This window comes from Poromitra crassiceps (genome assembly GCF_964638095.1).
Source record: "Poromitra crassiceps genome assembly, chromosome: 20".
NCBI classification, from domain to species: domain Eukaryota; kingdom Metazoa; phylum Chordata; class Actinopteri; order Beryciformes; family Melamphaidae; genus Poromitra; species Poromitra crassiceps.
This window is the reverse complement of record NC_139637.1, coordinates 9,620,257-9,640,073: the sequence shown is the minus strand read 5'-3', so window position 1 is coordinate 9,640,073 and position 19,817 is coordinate 9,620,257. Positions and strand designations below refer to the sequence as shown.

The 19,817-nt window shown below is 43.0% G+C and overlaps 1 protein-coding gene across 1 annotated transcript in view; it reads left to right on the top strand.

The window, feature by feature from the left end:
- sema3b (sema domain, immunoglobulin domain (Ig), short basic domain, secreted, (semaphorin) 3B) overlaps positions 1 to 15,300 on the top strand; it is a gene marked incomplete at its 3' end in the record, with an annotated part of 101,655 nt that extends 86,355 nt beyond the window's left edge. Inside the window, exons 7-18 of the mRNA XM_083656399.1 lie at positions 1 to 66; positions 425 to 567; positions 796 to 910; positions 4,116 to 4,185; positions 4,616 to 4,760; positions 7,639 to 7,858; positions 8,026 to 8,117; positions 8,268 to 8,309; positions 10,019 to 10,176; positions 11,517 to 11,572; positions 13,946 to 14,085; positions 14,794 to 15,300. The exon at positions 1 to 66 is cut by the window's left edge and continues 54 nt beyond it. Of these exons, the coding sequence (XP_083512525.1) occupies positions 1 to 66; positions 425 to 567; positions 796 to 910; positions 4,116 to 4,185; positions 4,616 to 4,760; positions 7,639 to 7,858; positions 8,026 to 8,117; positions 8,268 to 8,309; positions 10,019 to 10,176; positions 11,517 to 11,572; positions 13,946 to 14,085; positions 14,794 to 15,300 (1,754 nt within the window). The remainder of the gene's footprint in view (positions 67 to 424; positions 568 to 795; positions 911 to 4,115; positions 4,186 to 4,615; positions 4,761 to 7,638; positions 7,859 to 8,025; positions 8,118 to 8,267; positions 8,310 to 10,018; positions 10,177 to 11,516; positions 11,573 to 13,945; positions 14,086 to 14,793) is intronic.
- Between the last annotated feature and the right edge of the window lie 4,517 nt (positions 15,301 to 19,817).

Genomic DNA, 19,817 nt, shown 5'->3' with positions numbered 1-19,817 from the left:
TCTTCAGAAGTCTGGGGAGACGCCCCTCCATCCGCACCGAGCAGCACGACTCACGATGGCTCAACGGTCCGTGTGTGTGTGTGTGTGTGTGTGTGTGTCCATGTAGCAAAAAAGTAAAAAAATATATATATATTTTTTCTAAATCAAGATGCGTGTGTGTGTGTGCATGTGTGTGTGTGTGTGTGCGTGTGTGTGTCCATGTAGCAAAAAAGTAAAAAAATATATATATATTTTTTTCTAAATCAAGATGCGTGTGTGTGTGTGTGTGTGTGTGTTGATCAAAGGTCTATGCTGTGTGTTACTACGTGCTATATACCTGAAACTTGTGTGTTTTCCAGGTCATTATCTAGAACTATCCTAAATTCATATCTTAAGAGTATAGAGAATCTAAGTGACGTCCTTCTCCTTTGCTTTGCTCTCCCAGAGCCAAAGTTTGTTGGTTCCTTTTGGGTCCCGGAGAGTGAAAACCCTGATGATGACAAGATCTTCTTCTTCTTCCGGGAGACGGCGGTGGAGGCTCAGGGCCTGGGGAAGTCCACCTACTCCCGCATCGGACAGCTGTGCAGGGTGAGAGATGTGTTTCACTGAAGCCCACCTTTTAAAGATAAACAGGCTGTCAAAGTGAAGCCAGACACCAGCCAAATACGGGAAAAAGTGTGCCTACTGTAGCAGCCATTTTGGCAGATAATCAACCGTGGCTGGTGACTTTTGGAATTGCCTGACCACTTTATGACAGGGCCCTTCCTTCATTTTTTGTTTGCTCATCTTCAGCCTGTTTGTGTTCTCTCTGAACAGAATGATATGGGTGGTCAGCGAAGTCTGGTGAACAAGTGGACGACGTTCCTGAAGACCCGTCTGATCTGCTCGGTACCAGGAGCCGACGGCAGTGACACGTACTTTGACGAGCTGCGTAAGTTCACTTTATACTGTACACTCTCAGCAGATTAGAGGATCTTTAATTAATTACCATTAAAGACTGCCTTAAATACCATCTGAACTTCATAAGCAAAACTTGGTCAAAGACAGTGGACTACAATTATGCAAGGTAAGAGGTGTGATGTCATATACAACTAAAATGATGCCAGCTAAAAGTGTGATGTCATCATATACAACTAAAATGATGCCAGGTATCTAGCTATGTAGCTATGTAGCTATCTAGCTATCTAGCTATGTAGCTACAAAAATAAAATGAACACCAAATGAAAGCATCCTTCTATGACTATGGGGCACAAAGCTAAAAGAACCCGGGAACACGGGGCGGGTCTTCCTGCCTGTAGTCAGGCCCGGCGTTAGGGGCGGACCTGACCGGGCCGGGCCCCCCCATTCAACAAACTAATAATAATAACAATATTTATTTCTTTTTGTTGTTGCTAAAAACGTTTTTCCGTTTTTCTGTTTTAAAGTTTAAAACGGAATCTGGCTGTCATTAGGCATTGATTAACTGAATGCGATTGCTAACTGTTACTTTGAACATCCATTTGCAATGATTCTGGCTGGATATTAACAATTGTAAATTTGTCACAATGAATGCAATTTGTGCACAATGTGTAAATACACTTAATATTAATTGTTTAGGCCTAATTATTTGTAAAGTCGCAACACATTAGAGATGTGTGTAGTTCTTCATAGATTTAGCCTCTTCATTTTGCTCTTAAATGCACCAGGTTGACAAATTTTTACTTTAAAATGTACAAAATCTTCTTCCGGGGGAGAATCCCCCCGGACCCCCCTTGGGTAGCTTGGCCCCCCCCCAAGCTAGGGGCAGGCCCCCTCTGTAACTTGGGTCTGGAGCCGGGCCTGCCTGTAGTAATGGACACCAGGCACTCTCTCCATTGAGAGAGAGAGCATGGTGCCGTGAGGTTAGTCCCAAATTGACCTGATTGTGCAGACGTCTTAAGGAGCAACATATTGTAGGTCCAGCGTTCTTCTTTTCTGAGCCCGCCTTGGGCTACATGCCGTCTGTCCAGAACATTCCAAGAGATAAAGTCATCAGATTTTTCCAGAGTTAAAAGTAAAACTAAATGCTGAAATTAGGCTGATTTTCCAAACTGTCTTTGTTGTTTGGACTTTGATCCAGCGGCACATTCCCTGATTTTGTCTCCCCCTCGACCCACAGAACCAGGACTTCTGACCTCAATTGTAGAATAGCATTCAGCTCTACATGCCTGTAGACTTGGAAAAAGCGTGAGTGAGTGAGGGATTAATTGGTAGATCTGAAGCCAGTGTTTTGGGTTGGGGATGAAAATGAGTTGCAGGCCTGTTTCTGCTGATGTGTTTTCATTAGAGACTAAACGTCTAAAGTTTGGGCTGGAAGCAGAGGAAGTTTGAAGATAAAAGATAAAGAAGACATCATGTAGGATTGACCTTCAAACGTCTGGTGCCAGTTCAGAGCATTTAGTCTAAACTCATAAGTACTCGTAACGAAGCGATAGATACGTTTATCTGAAACATTATTTAAGCAGTAAAATCGTACTTTCATCAAGGACGAATGTATCAAAGAATCAGCCTGGATCATCTATAGATGCATCTGCTCTAAGAGCACACAATATCCCAAAATAATACAAAATGTTTATTATTAGTATTATTATTATTATTATTATTATTATTATTTATTGTTGTTGTTACTGTTATTATATATTATTCAAGGAGATTGAAGGAACCTCACTCGACACATGTCATGACTAGGGGTGGGACAAAATATCGATACTCACGGTATCGCGATATTTCCACTTGCGATACGTTATCGATACACTGGCACCAAGTATCGATATGTTTATTAAAATAAAAAATAAAATAAAAAATAAAAAAAACAGGCTAAAATATTATGCTGTGTGTGGTAGTTGAAACATAGTTTCAAGTTGACGTTTATTTATGTTTGTAGTTGAAACAAAAACATAAATACTGTAGGCTACATGAATGGAAATGTTTCATCATTAATATCTACTTTTAGAAATGATATAGGTAGGTAGGTTATATAGGTTTTCTTGTTTTAATAATAATAATAAAAAGACTTAATGTGTAACTTTTCCTCCGTGGTATCGAAAATGGTATGAGTGAGTGAGTGAACTCTGAGAGAGTTCATGTCAATTCTGCTAATAAATACATAATACCTGCTTCTTGCCTTTTAGGGGTATTTTTTTCTCTTCAGTTACACAGATATCGTGATGTATCGTAGGTTAAATTTCTTCCAATATATCGATTATCGCAGAATCGCTGTATCGTGATAATATCGTTATCGAGGGCCAAGTATCGTGACCATATCGTATCGTGAGTTACTCCACGATTCCCACCCCTAGTCATGACCATAAAGTTTCCACTGCAGCAGCAGAAGTTCAGGCCTGAAGATGTTTCTGATTGAATCTATCTGTGGGCTATAATACGATCTGCCTGTGTGCGTCTGTCTTAACGCAGCAAGAGTTCAATCGAGTGGGGGAAAAAAAAGTCTACATTTCCAACCACCTTAGGCTATATCTGTCCTGTCCATCAGATTCCCTCATATGAACAATGAGTCTTTTATCTTGACCAACATTTTTCTGACCAACCTGAGGCAACGTCTTTCCAAAAGATCCCCCTGTAAAAACTCAATCTTTTGATCTCGATCTAGAGAAAGCAGAATTAAGGGTTAAATTGACCTGAAGTTCTTGACCAAACCTCCAGCTTTAAGCTTCATCTAGACAGGGGCAGCAGGACTAGGAAAAACATTGCCATCTTTCTTCAGTAATTCAACTCAGTCGTGTTTGTGGTCTGACTCTTCAGTCTGACAAGTGTAGTCAAATCTTTGAATGAAACACAATCTTGTTAAATGTAGTTTAGTTGAAGAAAGACCTGCTGCAGGGTTAGGGTTAGACCTGCTGCAGCTATCATGGAGTCTGTTCAGTGAGGTCCCAGCTGTCATGAGTCATGACCCTCAGTTGTCAGTGACATGTCTCTTTAAAGTGCTTAGACAGACATGGCCATAGGCCTTTGTTTATCTTTCTCTCAACCTGTGACCTCTCAACTGTCACCTCTGACCTCTGGTGTGTGTGTGTGTGTGTGTGTGTGTGTGTGTGTGTGTGTGTGTGTGTGTGTGTGTGTGTGTGTGTGTGTGTGTGTGTGTGTGTGTGTCTGTCCTCCAGGCGACGTGTTCCTGCTGCAAACAAGGGACAGGAAGAACCCTCTGGTCTACACGGTCTTCTCCACTTCCAGGTCAGAGTTCATTCGTACGTGTATGTGCGTGTGTGTGTGTGAGAGAGAGAGAGAGAGAGAGAGAACTTGAATCACTATTGAGTCATTCTGCTCACCTAAGCCTAAGTCATCAGTGTGATTGAAGGGTTAGCAGTGTGCAGTTGTCCTGTGTGTGTGTGTGTGTGTGTGTGTGTGTGTGTGTGTGTGTGTGTGTGTGTGTGTGTGTGTGTGTGTGTGTGCGTGTGCGTGTGTGCGCGTGCGTGTGTGTGGGTGCGTGTGTACGTGAGTCTGTGTGTGTGTGCGCGCGTTTGTTTAAGTCTGTAAGTCTGTGTGTGTGTGTGTGTGTGTGTGTGTGTGTGTGTGTGTGTGACATAGAGAGAGAGAGACATGTTTGTGTGAGTTCTCTAGCTAAAGCGTTACGTTTGTGTTGTCTCCTCCTCTCCCCCAGCAGCAGTGTATTTAAGGGATCCGCTGTGTGTCTCTACACCATGAATGACATCCGGAGGGCCTTCCTGGGGCCCTTCGCTCACAAAGAGGGGCCCAACTACCAGTGGGTCCCCTTCCAGGGAAAAGTGCCCTACCCCCGGCCTGGCATGGTATGTCATGGACAAATAGAGAATAGAGCAGTCCTCTGATTAACATGATTGGTTTAATGATGTCATTGTGTTGGAGGGACTTAAAGCAGCACTACTGTAGGCAACTTTGCACTTTGGCGGCCCCAAGTGGCAGGTGAGGTGAGGCTGGTGAGTCCCGAGTGGTAGCGAGTAGGTTGGTTAAACTCACTCCCCCAGTATTCACCTTAATCACCACGCCCACTTTTTCTCTCTTCCGCGTTCAACGCAAACGTATTTGTTCTTCCGGTTCAGCGCAGTTGCCTTCTGTGGCTTCTGTGGTTAGCCACTAGTTAGTTATGTTATATGGCAGGAAAATGCCACTGAATGACCAAATTGATAATAACTTTTAACCATTTCGAGTAACACTGTTTCCATACGGATCACCAGCGTTAGTTTGTTGTTTATAACGTGGCTATATTCATAACGTTTCTATCTCGGATGCGTTATTTCAAATCGCACATAGGTTACGCTAGTGGGTTTCAGGACGCAACAGCCTCGACTCCACTAACGTCATCTTAAGAGCACAATATTCCTGGAATGCAAGTTTAACTAAACAGTTACATATCCTCTGCATTCTACATAAAATTAAGATATTACGGGTTGTTTTATTTTGTATGTTACATACGTATTGGCCAAGATATGTTAGTTTATGGCGGAGTAATTCTGACAGTTTAGATGCGGAGTGTGCGCAGCCATCTTGCCTGCGGAGTTTCTGGCAAGTCAAAACGGAAATACTATTACAAAATGACGTAATGCGGAAGCATCCATGTGTGGGCAAAGAATAAGGTGAATAAAGGCACGTTAATCAGCTCCGCCAAGGGAGCTAGCTCTCTTGGTGCAGTGGTTAGCGTGTCCGTCCAGCAAGCCGAAGGTCGACAGTTCGAATCCACCCCTGGGCAAGCCCCTTAACATGGGTTGCTGCAAGTACCACCAACACAACGCCGTTACTGTACTTGCTACACTGTACATCCACAGTCCTCTTTACCAGACCTCAAACCTCCACAATCCTTGTAATATTGGGTTTTTAGAGTTCTTACATTCTGCTATGCTAAGCTAAGCTAAGCTAAGCTAAGCTAAGCGTCCGCAGCATTTGTTTTTTACAGTGATTTAGCTGTTACTGCGATAGCAGAACAATCACCATTGTTTGACTACAGAATAGTAGCTGTGTTTGGCCGACAGTAAAGGCTTTCTCACGCCATCGTCACCTCACTAACCCTCACCGGGCCGTGACTTTAGACTCTCAAGTTTAGAGGAACGAAGGAAGTCACAAGAAAATAGAAAAAAGATCATGCTCACACTGAATTATGCAAATCAATAAATAAATTATACATTACAAATGTATGAAACAGTCAATTTTAACAATATCAGCCAACTGTTTGCTAGTACACTGTATACATACTGTAGTAGTCAAGTAGGGGGGAAATCATAAAACTATTCTAACAAAAATGTATAAATAGCTTGCATGATAGTATAGTTTAATAGCATTTTAGTAATAATGTCCAGGAATGGAATTTTAATGACAGAAGCTGGCTGTACTTTGACCTGGAGTGACCCATCACACCATACTCACCTCTCACCATGGCCTGCTGGTTTACTTTCCCTCCAGACAACTGAACTGTTGACAAGGCAAAGACCTCATTCCAATTCACATCCCAATTCACATCCCAATTCACATCCCAATTCACATTCCAATTCACATTCCAATTCACATTCCAATTCACATTCCAATTCACATCCCAATTCACATTCCAATTCACATTCCAATTCACATTCCAATTCACATCCCAATTCACATTGCATATTCCAATTCACATCCCAATTCACATTCCAATTCACATCCCAATTCACATTCCAATTCACATTCCATATTCCAATTCACATCCCAATTCACATCCCAATTCACATTCCAATTCACATCCCAATTCACATCCCAATTCACATTCCAATTCACATCCCAATTCACATCCCAATTCACATCCCAATTCACATTCCAATTCACATCCCAATTCACATCCCAATTCACATTCCAATTCACATCCCAATTCACATCCCAATTCACATTCCAATTCACATCCCAATTCACATCCCAATTCACATCCCATATTCCAATTCACATCCCAATTCACATTCCAATTCACATCCCAATTCACATTCCAATTCACATTCCATATTCCAATTCACATCCCAATTCACATTCCAATTCACATTCCATATTCCAATTCACATCCCAATTCACATTCCAATTCACATTCCAATTCACATCCCAATTCACATTCCAATTCACATCCCAATTCACATTCCAATTCACATTCCAATTCACATCCCAATTCACATCCCAATTCACCTTCAATGCAAACACCAAAACAAATTTACCCGTCAATTATGAGTCATTAATTACTTCAAATGTGGTCAAGAGAATCTGAGAGAAGTGTGTGAAAAGCCTGTGCTTTTCTCAGTTGTTGAATCCTGTAGGCGGCAGTTGAATTGGATTGAGTGAGATTTTTCAAATTCTTTGAATTGCTGGTCAGTGGTCTAAATCCTATTTCCAATGTGAAACATGCATGGTCACATGTCACATGTCACATGGTCACATGTCACATGGTCACATGTTACAATCCAGTGAACCCAAATTTGCGATCAAAATAGTTGTAATTGGCATGTCTAAATGAGAGATTCAAATGATGTCATCCTATTTGCACAATATTTTCCCATGTCCAGTCAATATTTCCATAAACATGGACCTAACATAAACATAAACATAACATAAACATAACATAAACATAACATAAACATAACATAAACATGGACGTCACCTAACATTGTCTAATACATTGAATGTCTCTTTATCAACCTCCATTAGTGCCCCAGCAAGACATTTGGCAGCTTTGAGTCCACTAAGGGTTTCCCTGACGATGTGATCCAGTTCGCCCGGCACCACCCTCTGATGTTCAACCCGGTCTACCCTCTGACCCGCCGGCCCGTCTTTCTCAGAACCAACGTGGACTACAGCTTCACGCAGATCGCCGTGGACCGAGTGGGCGCCGCAGACGGACAATACGACGTCATGTTTATTGGCACGGGTAAGAACTTCTTCTGTTCAACGCTGATCCTCCACACCAAGACGCCACCACGGCTGCTGAGTTTCTGTACTGATCTTCCCACAGTGACTCATAGTAGAAGCAGGGAAAATAATGAAATGCAATAGGGAAACACAGGTTTATCTAAAGCTCTACATCTGTTGTTTCAGACAAAGGAACAGTGCTGAAGGTGATCGGTGTGCCCAAGGAGAACTGGAATAACATGGAGGAACTTCTACTGGAAGAACTGGAGGTCTTTAAGGTAAGAATCTACAGTAGGAGTAATAAAGAGACGTGATACAAGTACATGTTCCCTGTTGAACTACAGCATTATTCAAGTTTTGTGTTCAATAATCCAACCCTCTACAATGTCACGTGGTAATTAATTGGTTTTATTTCCTCTGTTCTTCAGGATGCCTCGTCTATCATCAACATGCAGATCTCCTCAAAACGGGTAAGTCTGTTTTATACTTCAAATCGCTGCTTAACCCATTGATACCTGATGCAGCATTTGCGTGTATATCCCTCATTTGTGTGTGTATCCCTTTAAGACTGCGAACCACGTCACGCGGTTTTAAAGGGATACACACACAAATGCTGCACCAGGTATCAATGGGTTAATCAAGAGAAAGACCCAATGTGTTATATTGGAGATTGTATTTCTTTGCACTGCGGTGAATATTTGACCAACATGGAAAAACAAGCACATTATGGGAGACAATTTGTTGCGTTTGTTTCAATTAACTAGAGACATTCAGAGAGCGCAAACCTCTGCCAACTCTCCAACGTTCTGTTCCACCACGTCACTCATTACATTTGAAGCTCAATTGATTTCTGGACACATGAACCTCAGATTTTGAATCTCTATCTCAGTTCCATAGTAATGGCTTAAAGATTATAATCACCTAATGGCAGGAATCCCAAATCCGGATCATCACCAAAATCTACTGTAATCAATTGCTACGTGGCCCAAGTCCATCCGTGCGTAACTGATTCCTCCGTTCATCTGTGCGTAATAGGGATGGGCATTTCTAGCAAAAACACTATTCGAAATTCGCTGGCCAAATTCGAATTTAATTCGAAATTCGAAAATAAAAATAAAAATGTTAAAAAAATAAAAAAATAAAAAAAAAAATTTTTTTGTGAGTGAAATGTTGCATTGTCTCCCCTGATTCTAAGTCTACGGCTTTATTAATTAATATAAAAAGCTTCTGCTGTGGATTTTCAGCTCAAACAAGCATTGCACCACTGAAGTAAAGAACATGTTACATGACATTGACATTTTCGAAAATAAAAAACAGTTTTGACAATCATGAGTGGTTCATTAAATATTTAGTAGGCTCAGGTCTGAGTGCCAAAGGGGTGCCAAAGTCACCCCCTCTCCCTCTTCATGGGATTTCATCCGCCATTCATTTTTCCATAAACCTTGCTTAAAATGCTTATTAAAATTGTTTTACTTGCTCAAACCAAGCGATTTGACTAGACTTAGAATCAGGGGAGACAATGCAACATTTCACTCAAAAAAATTTTTTTTTTTTTTTTTTCGAATTTCGAATTTCAATAATAAAAGTCGACCTTGATAATAACAACGATTATTCGAAAATTCGAAATTCGATGCCCATCCCTAGTGCGTAACTGATTCATCCGTTCATCTGTGCGTAACTGATTCATCCGTTCATCTGCGCGTAACTGATTCATCCGATCATCTGCGCGTAACGGATTCATCCGTTCATCTGCGCGTAACTGATTCATCCGTTCATCTGCGCGTAACTGATTCATCCGTTCATCTGTGCGTAACTGATTCATCCGTTCATCTGTGCGTAACTGATTCATCCGTTCATCTGTGCGTAACTGATTCATCCGTTCATCTGCGCGTAACTGATTCATCCGTTCATCTGCGCGTAACTGATTCATACGTTTTTGAGATATCGTGCTGACAGACGGGCACACAAATGACCTGCTTACTGGAGGTTATTACTGAACAAAAAAAAAAAAGATTGTGATTCGAGTTGGAGTCAACCTTTTCTCTTGTCAAATGGGTCTGCTGTAAAGTGAAATGATCCTGGGTTCGTGACAATTGGACACATAGAGGGAACCACCAAACAAACCCTTATTCCAAACCCTCTTCTAAAAGGTGTCCCTCCACTCTCCCTCTGTTCACAGCAACAGCTGTATGTGGGCTCAGACACCGGCATCGCCCAGGTTCCCCTCCACCGCTGCAGTGTGTACGGGAAGGCCTGCGCAGAGTGCTGCCTGGCCAGGGACCCTTACTGCGCCTGGGACGGGACGTCCTGCACACGCTACCTGCCCAACACCAAGAGGTATTCTGCACTCGATATTTACACACTAAAGAGGTATTCTGCACTCGATATTTACACACTAAAGAGGTATGATGCACTAGATATTTACACACTAAAGAGGTATGATGCACTAGATATTTACACACTAAAGAGGTATGATGCACTAGATATTTACACACTAAAGAGGTATGATGCACTCAATATTTACACACTAAAGAGGTATGATGCACTAGATATTTACACACTAAAGAGGTATGATGCACTAGATATTTACACACTAAAGAGGTATTCTGCACTCGATATTTACACACTAAAGAGGTATTCTGCACTAGATATTTACACACTAAAGAGGTATTCTGCACTAGATATTTACACACTAAAGAGGTATGATGCACTAGATATTTACACACTAAAGAGGTATTCTGCACTCGATATTTACACACTAAAGAGGTATTCTGCACTAGATATTTACACACTAAAGAGGTATTCTGCACTAGATATTTACACACTAAAGAGGTATTCTGCACTAGATATTTACACACTAAAGAGGTATTCTGCACTTGATATTTACACACTAAAGAGGTATTCTGCACTAGATATTTACACACTAAAGAGGTATTCTGCACTCGATATTTACACACTAAAGAGGTATGATGCACTCGATATTTACACACTAAAGAGGTATTCTGCACTTGATATTTACACACTAAAGAGGTATTCTGCACTCGATATTTACACACTAAAGAGGTATGATGCACTAGATATTTACACACTAAAGAGGTATTCTGCACTCGATATTTACACACTAAAGAGGTATTCTGCACTTGATATTTACACACTAAAGAGGTATGATGCACTAGATATTTACACACTAAAGAGGTATGATGCACTAGATATTTACACACTAAAGAGGTATTCTGCACTAGATATTTACACACTAAAGAGGTATTCTGCACTCGATATTTACACACTAAAGAGGTATTCTGCACTAGATATTTACACACTAAAGAGGTATGATGCACTAGATATTTACACACTAAAGAGGTATGATGCACTCGATATTTACACACTAAAGAGGTATTCTGCACTCGATATTTACACACTAAAGAGGTATGATGCACTCGATATTTACACACTAAAGAGGTATTCTGCACTCGATATTTACACACTAAACACACCTCCGCTATTGGGATTGCAAGGTCAATTGCTGTATTATAAACTAGTCTACTTCTAACATGATCGATGTGATAGAACATGTATGTAACTCTATAATTACATGTATGTAACGATTATGATCCCTACATGATGTATGTAACTCTATGATTACATGTATGTAACTATGATTACATGCCATTTCACAGACGTTTCCGTCGTCAGGATGTGAGGAACGGAGACCCCAACACGTTGTGCTCTGGAGGTGAGACTGCTCAGTTTAAATCGTGTAGGAAACATCTACGCAGGAGGTCATGTCAGGTAGACGTAGAAGAGGTCACAGTCCCACAGCGGATCTCTGAAGTGCAGTGTAGCAACACCAATAAATAGAATGACAAAAAGACTGAAATAACTACTGTGTCACACCAATGTTCAAGAACTTGATGACTTTTCAGTGTGCCCTCTCTGTAGAAGTTCAGCAACAATAAACCTCATCAAGAACTGCAAAGCTCGCAGGGCACGGTGGTGCAGTGGTAAGCGCTGTCACCTCACAGCTAGAAGGTCCTGGGTTCGATTCCCACCTGGGACGCTGTGACCGCTGAAGGAGTGCGTGCCCGTCCGCATGTCCTCGAGTGCCCACCGCCCGGGTGGGGTCGTCAAAAGGGCCTCTCTGTGTGGAGTTTGCATGTTCCCCCCGTAACCCCTGGGGGTTTCCTTCATATAGGAACCCCCTCACCAAAACATGCAATATCCTGGTCGCTGATGTGGTGCCTCCTCTGGTCGTTCGGGGCGCCTGTTCTGAGGGAGGGGAACTGGTTGGAATAGCGTGAACCTCCCACGTGCTATGTCCTACCGGTGAAGCTTCCCCTGTCAGGTGAAAAGAAGCGGCTGGCTAACTGCCCATGTCTCGGAGGAAGCATGGAGCCAGTTTCGGCTCTCCCCAGATCGGCAGAGGGTGGAGCAGCAACCAAATAAATAAAAGATTAGCACAAATGGGGGATATAAAAAAAAATCTGGGAAAATATATATTAAAAAACAACAACTGCAAAGCTACAGAATATTTGACCAATACGACACAGATTACAGTAATACACTGTAGCTTTTCAAAGGGAAAATGCAGCTTCTGATAGCTGATAGCTGATAGCTGTCCCGAGCAGCCAGATTTGGTATTTGACCGTTAATGAACTGCTCATGCTGTGAGTCACAGAGAGACTTGGTGTCTGACATCTCAGTTCTGTCTGTGCCAAAGACAAATCCTACTCCCTTCACCCCTCTGCCCACCTCTGTCCTCTCAGACCACAATGCCGGCTTTCTGTGGCTATCTGTCTTTCTGCCACATAACTGAAGCGGCTCATCGCTCAAACAGAACGACTGCTGGGGAATCATGGGATTGCATCAAGTGGCATTGCCCCCAAGCACTGATCATGGGTCAGTTTGGCTGTTTCCTCGCCATTGTTTCCCCACTCAGTTTGTTCTAGTCTAGTGGTTAGTAAAAAAAAAAACTGACACAAAAAAAAATTGCGTCCGGTTTTGGTTTTTAGTGCACCTCAGACATGCCTATTTGCATTCGATAATAAAAATTATTATTCATTTTGAACATTGAGCCGCTGCCTTCTTGAGGAATTTTGACTAAAACATAATGCTTTCTCCACCATTGCTGAATGAATATAGTGGGAACACGGTTAGGATGTGGGCGCACTGAAGTGACTAAGCCATTATGACCACATGCGTGACTCTTGAGCGACCAAGAGACAATGAAGGCCGTTGTTTGATATGAAACACGCAGCAGGCCCACCATGTTCAAATCAAAGCCCCACAGTACATGAACACATCTTCAGTCACACTTCCTGACAGGAAGTGACATCACCAGTGAGTCACACTTCCTGACAGGAAGTGACACCGCCAGTGATTGTTGTGAACTTTCCCATCAGCACCAACACAGAAGTGGTCATCAAGCAGCACTGAACACAAGATCATCTGTACAACAGAAGGGCTGGTTTTACAAATGTGGATTCAGTCCAGTTCCTGTGTTTTTTTTGTCTTTTATTCATCTTTGTTCATTATTTTTTAATTAGATTTGAATGAACTCTTTATTCACTGTAAAATAATAAAAGTGTATTGTATTTTTTATTACTCTGTAAAGCACTTTGAGTTGCCTCAGTGTAGCATTGTGCTATACAAATAAAGCCTTGCCTTGATTAGGGAAACACTCCCTGAGTGAACTTTGAATGTGGTTTCCTCACTGAACCTCATCATCTCAGCTCTAAACTGTTTATTCTCTATTAATAAATTGTTTTATTAAATTGTCTATTCCAGTGGTTGTCAAAGTGGGCTCCCCCAGCAAAAAGGCAAATCATTTATTTTCACTATAATTCCAACCATAAGTAACACAATGACAATGACAGACTATTTTGGTTATTAGTTTCGTACACTTTCTGTAATAAAATATCTCAAAGCAAAAGTCATATCAGATGGGGGACCCTGCGTCAAAATCGTATCAAATGATGATGTGAAACAGTTTGATAAGCACTCGTCTATTTCTGTTTTGTTCTGTCCCTGATTTGAATATCACACTGCTGTAGTGCAGTATAGGTAGTTGCTGTGCTTTACATGTCTGAGTCTCTGCTGCCCCCTGCAGATCACCACAAGCATCGCGTTGCAGAGAGGAGGCTCTATGGAGTCGAGGGGAGCAGCACCTTCTTGGAGTGTATCCCCAAATCCCTGCAGGCCAGAGTCACCTGGACCTTCCAGAAACAATCACAGAACCCCCGGGAAGAGGTGAGGGGGAGGGGAGAGAGGGGAGGGAGGACCAGAGGTGTGGGGGAGGGGAGAGAGGGGGGGGGAGGGGAGGGAGGACCAGAGGTGAGGGGGAGGGGAGAGAGGGGAGGAAGGGGAGGGAGGACCAGAGGTGAGGGGGAGGGGAGAGAGGGGAGAGAGGGGAGGGAGGACCAGAGGTGTGGGGGAGGGGAGAGAGGGGGGGGAGGGGAGGGAGGACCAGAGGTGAGGGGGAGGGGAGAGAGGGGGGGGAGGGGAGGGAGGACCAGAGGTGAGGGGGAGGGGAGAGAGGGGAGGGAGGACCAGAGGTGAGGGGGAGGGGAGAGAGGGGAGAGAGGGGAGGGAGGACCAGAGGTGAGGGGGAGGGGAGAGAGGGGGGGGGAGGGGAGGGAGGACCAGAGGTGAGGGGGAGGGGAGAGAGGGGAGGAAGGGGAGGGAGGACCAGAGGTGTGGCAAATGAGAAGAGACCGTGGCCCTGATTGGCTAAAGGTTTGCACAGGGAAGAGTGTGCACTACCTTATATCACGAAAACAACCAAATCTGATTCACTAACCGTGTGCAATGAGTGGAAAGTAGTGACGAATGATAACTCTGCATCCATGACTTTAAAATCATTGTTTGGGATCACAGCTACTGAAATGAGAAAAAAACTAGGACTGTCGTGTCTTACTTTGAGCTCTTCCATTTAATTTCTTCTCACTTGCTTCCCAGGTGCGTCTAGACGACCGCGTCCTCCACACGGACAGAGGGCTTCTGATTCGCCGTGTCCTGAAGAGAGACATTGGTGTCTACCAGTGCCACGCCATGGAGCACGGCTTCACCCAGACCTTACTAGGCATCACCCTAGAGGTCGTCCCCTCAACTTCACCCTCCATCTCCAACTTACCCTCCGACCCCCCTGTCCGATTGGACCCCCGCAGCGGAGGCGGGCCCCCGCCAACCAATCAAAAGCTTTGGTACCGGGACTTTATGCAGCTGGTGGACCACCCTAACTTGAGCACCGTCGACCAGATATGCGAGCAGGTTTGGGCGCGCAAGGCTGCCGCCGAACAAGCGGATAAGAGTTCAGTGGCGGCAGGGAAGCAAGCCCCGCCTCTGGGCCCTGTGGCCCGCCCCCCTAACAAGAAGTGGAAGCACCAGGACATCAGGAAGGGGAGAAACCGCCGAACGCACGACGGGAAGCCGAACCCGCGGGTACCGCGCAGCGCGGGGGAGTAACAGAGGAGGGAGGGATGGAGGGATCAAATAATGACTGATAGAGAGAGAGAGAGAGAGAGAGAGAGGAGGAGTGGAGAAAGGAAGACGATGATAGAAAGAGACTGAGTGACCAAAAACTCCTGGAGGTGTTGAAATACACATACAACCTACGTGCACATGCACACACACACGCACACACGCACACGCACACGCACGCACACACACACACACACACACACACACACCTCCTCCTGTTGTGTATATTTATCTACGGATGCCTCCACTATATTCTACCCTGACCCCGCCCCCTGCCCTGACCCCGCCCCCCAGCGTACCACTGGCCAGCCCCTGCATGTTGCCCTGATTCTGCACGAGCCCTCCAACCTCTTCCACTAGTAGACTGTAGTAGTCGAGTGTCAGAGCCCTCCAACCTCTTCCACTAGTAGACTGTAGTAGTCGAGTGTCAGAGCCCTCCAACCTCTTCCACTAGTAGACTGTAGTAGTCGAGTGTCAGAGCCCTCCAACCTCTTCCACTAGTAGACTGTAGTAGTCGAGTGTCAGAGCCCTCCAACCTCTTCCACTAGTAGACTGTAGTAGTCGAGTGTCAGAGCCCTCCAACCTCTTCCACTAGTAGACTGTAGTAGTCGAGGGTCAGAGCCCTCCAACCTCTTCCACTAGTAGACTGTAGTAGTCGAGTGTCAGAGCCCTCCAACCTCTTCCACTAGTAGACTGTAGTAGTCGAGTGTCAGAGCCCTCCCACCTCTTCCACTAGTAGACTGTAGTAGTCGAGTGTCAGAGCCCTCCCACCTCTTCCACTAGTAGACTGTAGTAGTCGAGTGTCAGAGCCCTCCAACCTCTTCCACTAGTAGACTGTAGTAGTCGAGTGTCAGAGCCCTCCCACCTCTTCCACTAGTAGACTGTAGTAGTCGAGTGTCAGAGCCCTCCCACCTCTTCCACTAGTAGACTGTAGTAGTCGAGTGTCAGAGCCCTCCAACCTCTTCCACTAGTAGACTGTAGTAGTCGAGTGTCAGAGCCCTCCCACCTCTTCCACTAGTAGACTGTAGTAGTCGAGTGTCAGAGCCCTCCAACCTCTTCCACTAGTAGACTGTAGTAGTCGAGTGTCAGAGCCCTCCCACCTCTTCCACTAGTAGACTGTAGTAGTCGAGTGTCAGAGCCCTCCAACCTCTTCCACTAGTAGACTGTAGTAGTCGAGTGTCAGAGCCCTCCAACCTCTTCCACTAGTAGACTGTAGTAGTCGAGTGTCAGAGCCCTCCAACCTCTTCCACTAGTAGACTGTAGTAGTCGAGTGTCAGAGCCCTCCCACCTCTTCCACTAGTAGACTGTAGTAGTCGAGTGTCAGAGCCCTCCCACCTCTTCCACTAGTAGACTGTAGTAGTCGAGTGTCAGAGCCCTCCCACCTCTTCCACTAGTAGACTGTAGTAGTCGAGTCGCTTGAGATCAAAGAACTCTTTTTCGAGCAACACCTGGCCAAAAGTCTTCCTGAAGCTGACACTCACCTGTCACCCCCATTGCCACTGACTAAACATGGAGGGTGCGCTCACAGTCTTTCTCTGGGTATTAAGAGTCTTCCTACAGTTACTGATGAACACTAACTGTATGCAGATGGTGGCTGGCAGTGTAAACTCCTCCTCCTAACTGGACAACACCACTACAGCCCCTGATCAAACACTGCCCCGGCTCTAAGTCGTATGGATGAACTCTGCCGAAGGCTTGTCTTAGCTTCCATACCACTGTAGAACGGACCAAAGTGATGAACAAGGTGGGAAAGGATGGTGAAACATGTCAACATATCAACTGGAATATACTGGAACGTTATGGACGATGACTGGAAGAATGGAGTTGGATTATTATATACACAGACATGCAGTGGAACTGATGAACTGGGCACACACACACTAGGGATGGATTGACCAATCTTCTCTGGTAGCCGACTCCACCATGTGCACATGTCTCCAGTATCTTCACATCTCACAGGGTTTCTATGCACTCATGATGGAGGTAGAGGACGTGCTGTCAAAGTGTGCGCTGAAGGCTATATATATAGATATATAGATATATATAGAATATAGATATATATATAGAGAGAGAATATATCTATATCTATATCTATATCTATATATATATATATAATATATAAAATATATATATATATATATATAGAATATAGATATATATATAGAGAGAGAATATATCTATATCTATATATCTATATATCTATATATATATATATATATAATATATAAAATATAAATATATATATATATATATATATATATATATATATATATATATATATATAGAATATAGATATAAATATAGAGAGAGAATATATCTATATATATATATATATATATATAGAGATATATAGAGATATATAGATATATATATATATATATATATATATATATTATATGGCATTCCACGGTATGAGAGATCAGAAGAAAGCGACACAGGAGTAAACCTCTATGTGGTGACAGCAGAACAAAGAACCCTTCGTCACAGTAAAACCAGCATCATATAATATAATCCTGCTGCGTTCCATAAACTAAAACATGTTCATATTATGATAATTTTGTAGTTTATGAAATGCAGTTTCTGTAGCATCTTTCTGCACAAAGATCTCTCACACACACACACACACACACACATACACACACACACACACAGACACATACATCATACTGAGAATTGGGCCGGCTAGTTTTGACACGACCCATAAAATAATTAAAATTCACTGTAATGTTTGGGTGACTTAACTCCCAGGCTGTTCTTCCACATTTCCATTGGGGGGTATAAGGAGGGATTGTGAATATGCTGACTTGACGATGGAGGAGCATGCACGTGGTGAGGAGGAGGAAGAGAGGAGAGTGGGGGGAGAGAAAGATGGGAGAGATGTGTCCCTTTCTCAGCAAACTCTAGTGGACTCCAAGTATGACAAGCCATACTTTTGGGCTACAGTACAGTATATTAGCATGATATTTATGAGTGAAACTATGATTTTTGTACTCAAAGCGGTACTTTGCTCTTTTACACTGTTGTTGCATCATGTTGTTTGTGATAAAAAAAATATATATATGCAAATGATATTTGAGATGAGCCCACTCACACACAGACTGGTGTGGCTCCTCATACAACACAGTAGTCTGATCTTTTTCACTAATTGTATAAACTGTTATAATCACTCTTCATGTAGCGTCAAAGACATTGCCACTCAAATACAGGTATCTTCATCATTTGCTGCTTAACAATGTCATCTCCTTCTATTCCATTAACCCATTGATACCTGATGCAGCATTTGCGTGCATATCCCTCATTTGCGTGTGTATCCCTTTAAGACCGCGAACCGCGTCACACGGGTTGCGGTCTTAAAGGGATACACACACAAATGCTGCATCAGGTATCAATGGGTTAAGGACGACAAGGTCTTCCTTCCCTCTGTCTATAGTCCCATCTCTCTGTGCGGATTATGGTTCTATGTGTGTACATAGTCTGCCCCCCGGTGTCCATTGTGTGTATAGGCCTGGTTGAAGCGCCTACCTGTGGTACGATGGCGCATATTTCATATCATAATCTGAGTCCAGCGTGAAAGAAAACAGCTGGCTTTGTAAGACAAAACACACCTTTACGTTTTACATTCATGGCATTTCAATATCCCTTTTTCTGATGGATACAAGGCCTAGTTTGTGCTGCTGCCTGAATTTGAATCTGAGCTGTTGTTTCTCAAATGTTTCTCTTACATTTAGTATTTAGATATACATTTAGTATTTAGATACATTTAGTATTTAGATACATTTAGTATTTAGATACATTTAATATTTAGATACATTTAATAAATGTAAGAAATACAATGTATCTTGGTGTAAAAGTGATGCCTTTGCTATATTGGTTCATGCAAAAAGACAGGACGGAATACAATCACATTATCCTGATGGTCCTTTCAGTTTGCATTTTAAATATATGATTTGGGGATTTTCCCTGATGGGAAATTCTAAGATATTGTTTGAAAGGCAGACCTGATGCCAGCAGGCAGGCAGCATACACTAGGCCTGTGAGTGGATTTTAGATGTATGGAATCATTGTCGTTGTTATTTATATACCTGCTTTATAAAGATGTAATTAACTCTTTCAGCGGAACTGACTGACGCCTGTAAAAGGGAAACTCTGCACTTTGACGCCACCTCCAGGAAGTGATGATGATAGAAAGTTGAACTGTAGGAGTGGAGTCTAATGTGCACATAAGCCTTGTAAAACCACATCACTAATTGAGTTTAGAAATACTAATTCACTAAAAGAGTTAAAAATAACGTTACGATAAAGTTACTTTCTTTTTCTTTTCCTTTTTGTAGGAAACGGTTTTACTTTGGTAGTGGTGTCAAACAGTCGAGTCTCCCTTTTAAGCCAGCTGTTGTTTTGTGCTTTGAATTGCATGATGACCAATGTTAGTGGCTACATCAGTACAGTACAGTACTGTACAGTACAGTACAGTACAGTACAGTAGAGTACAGTACTGTACAGTA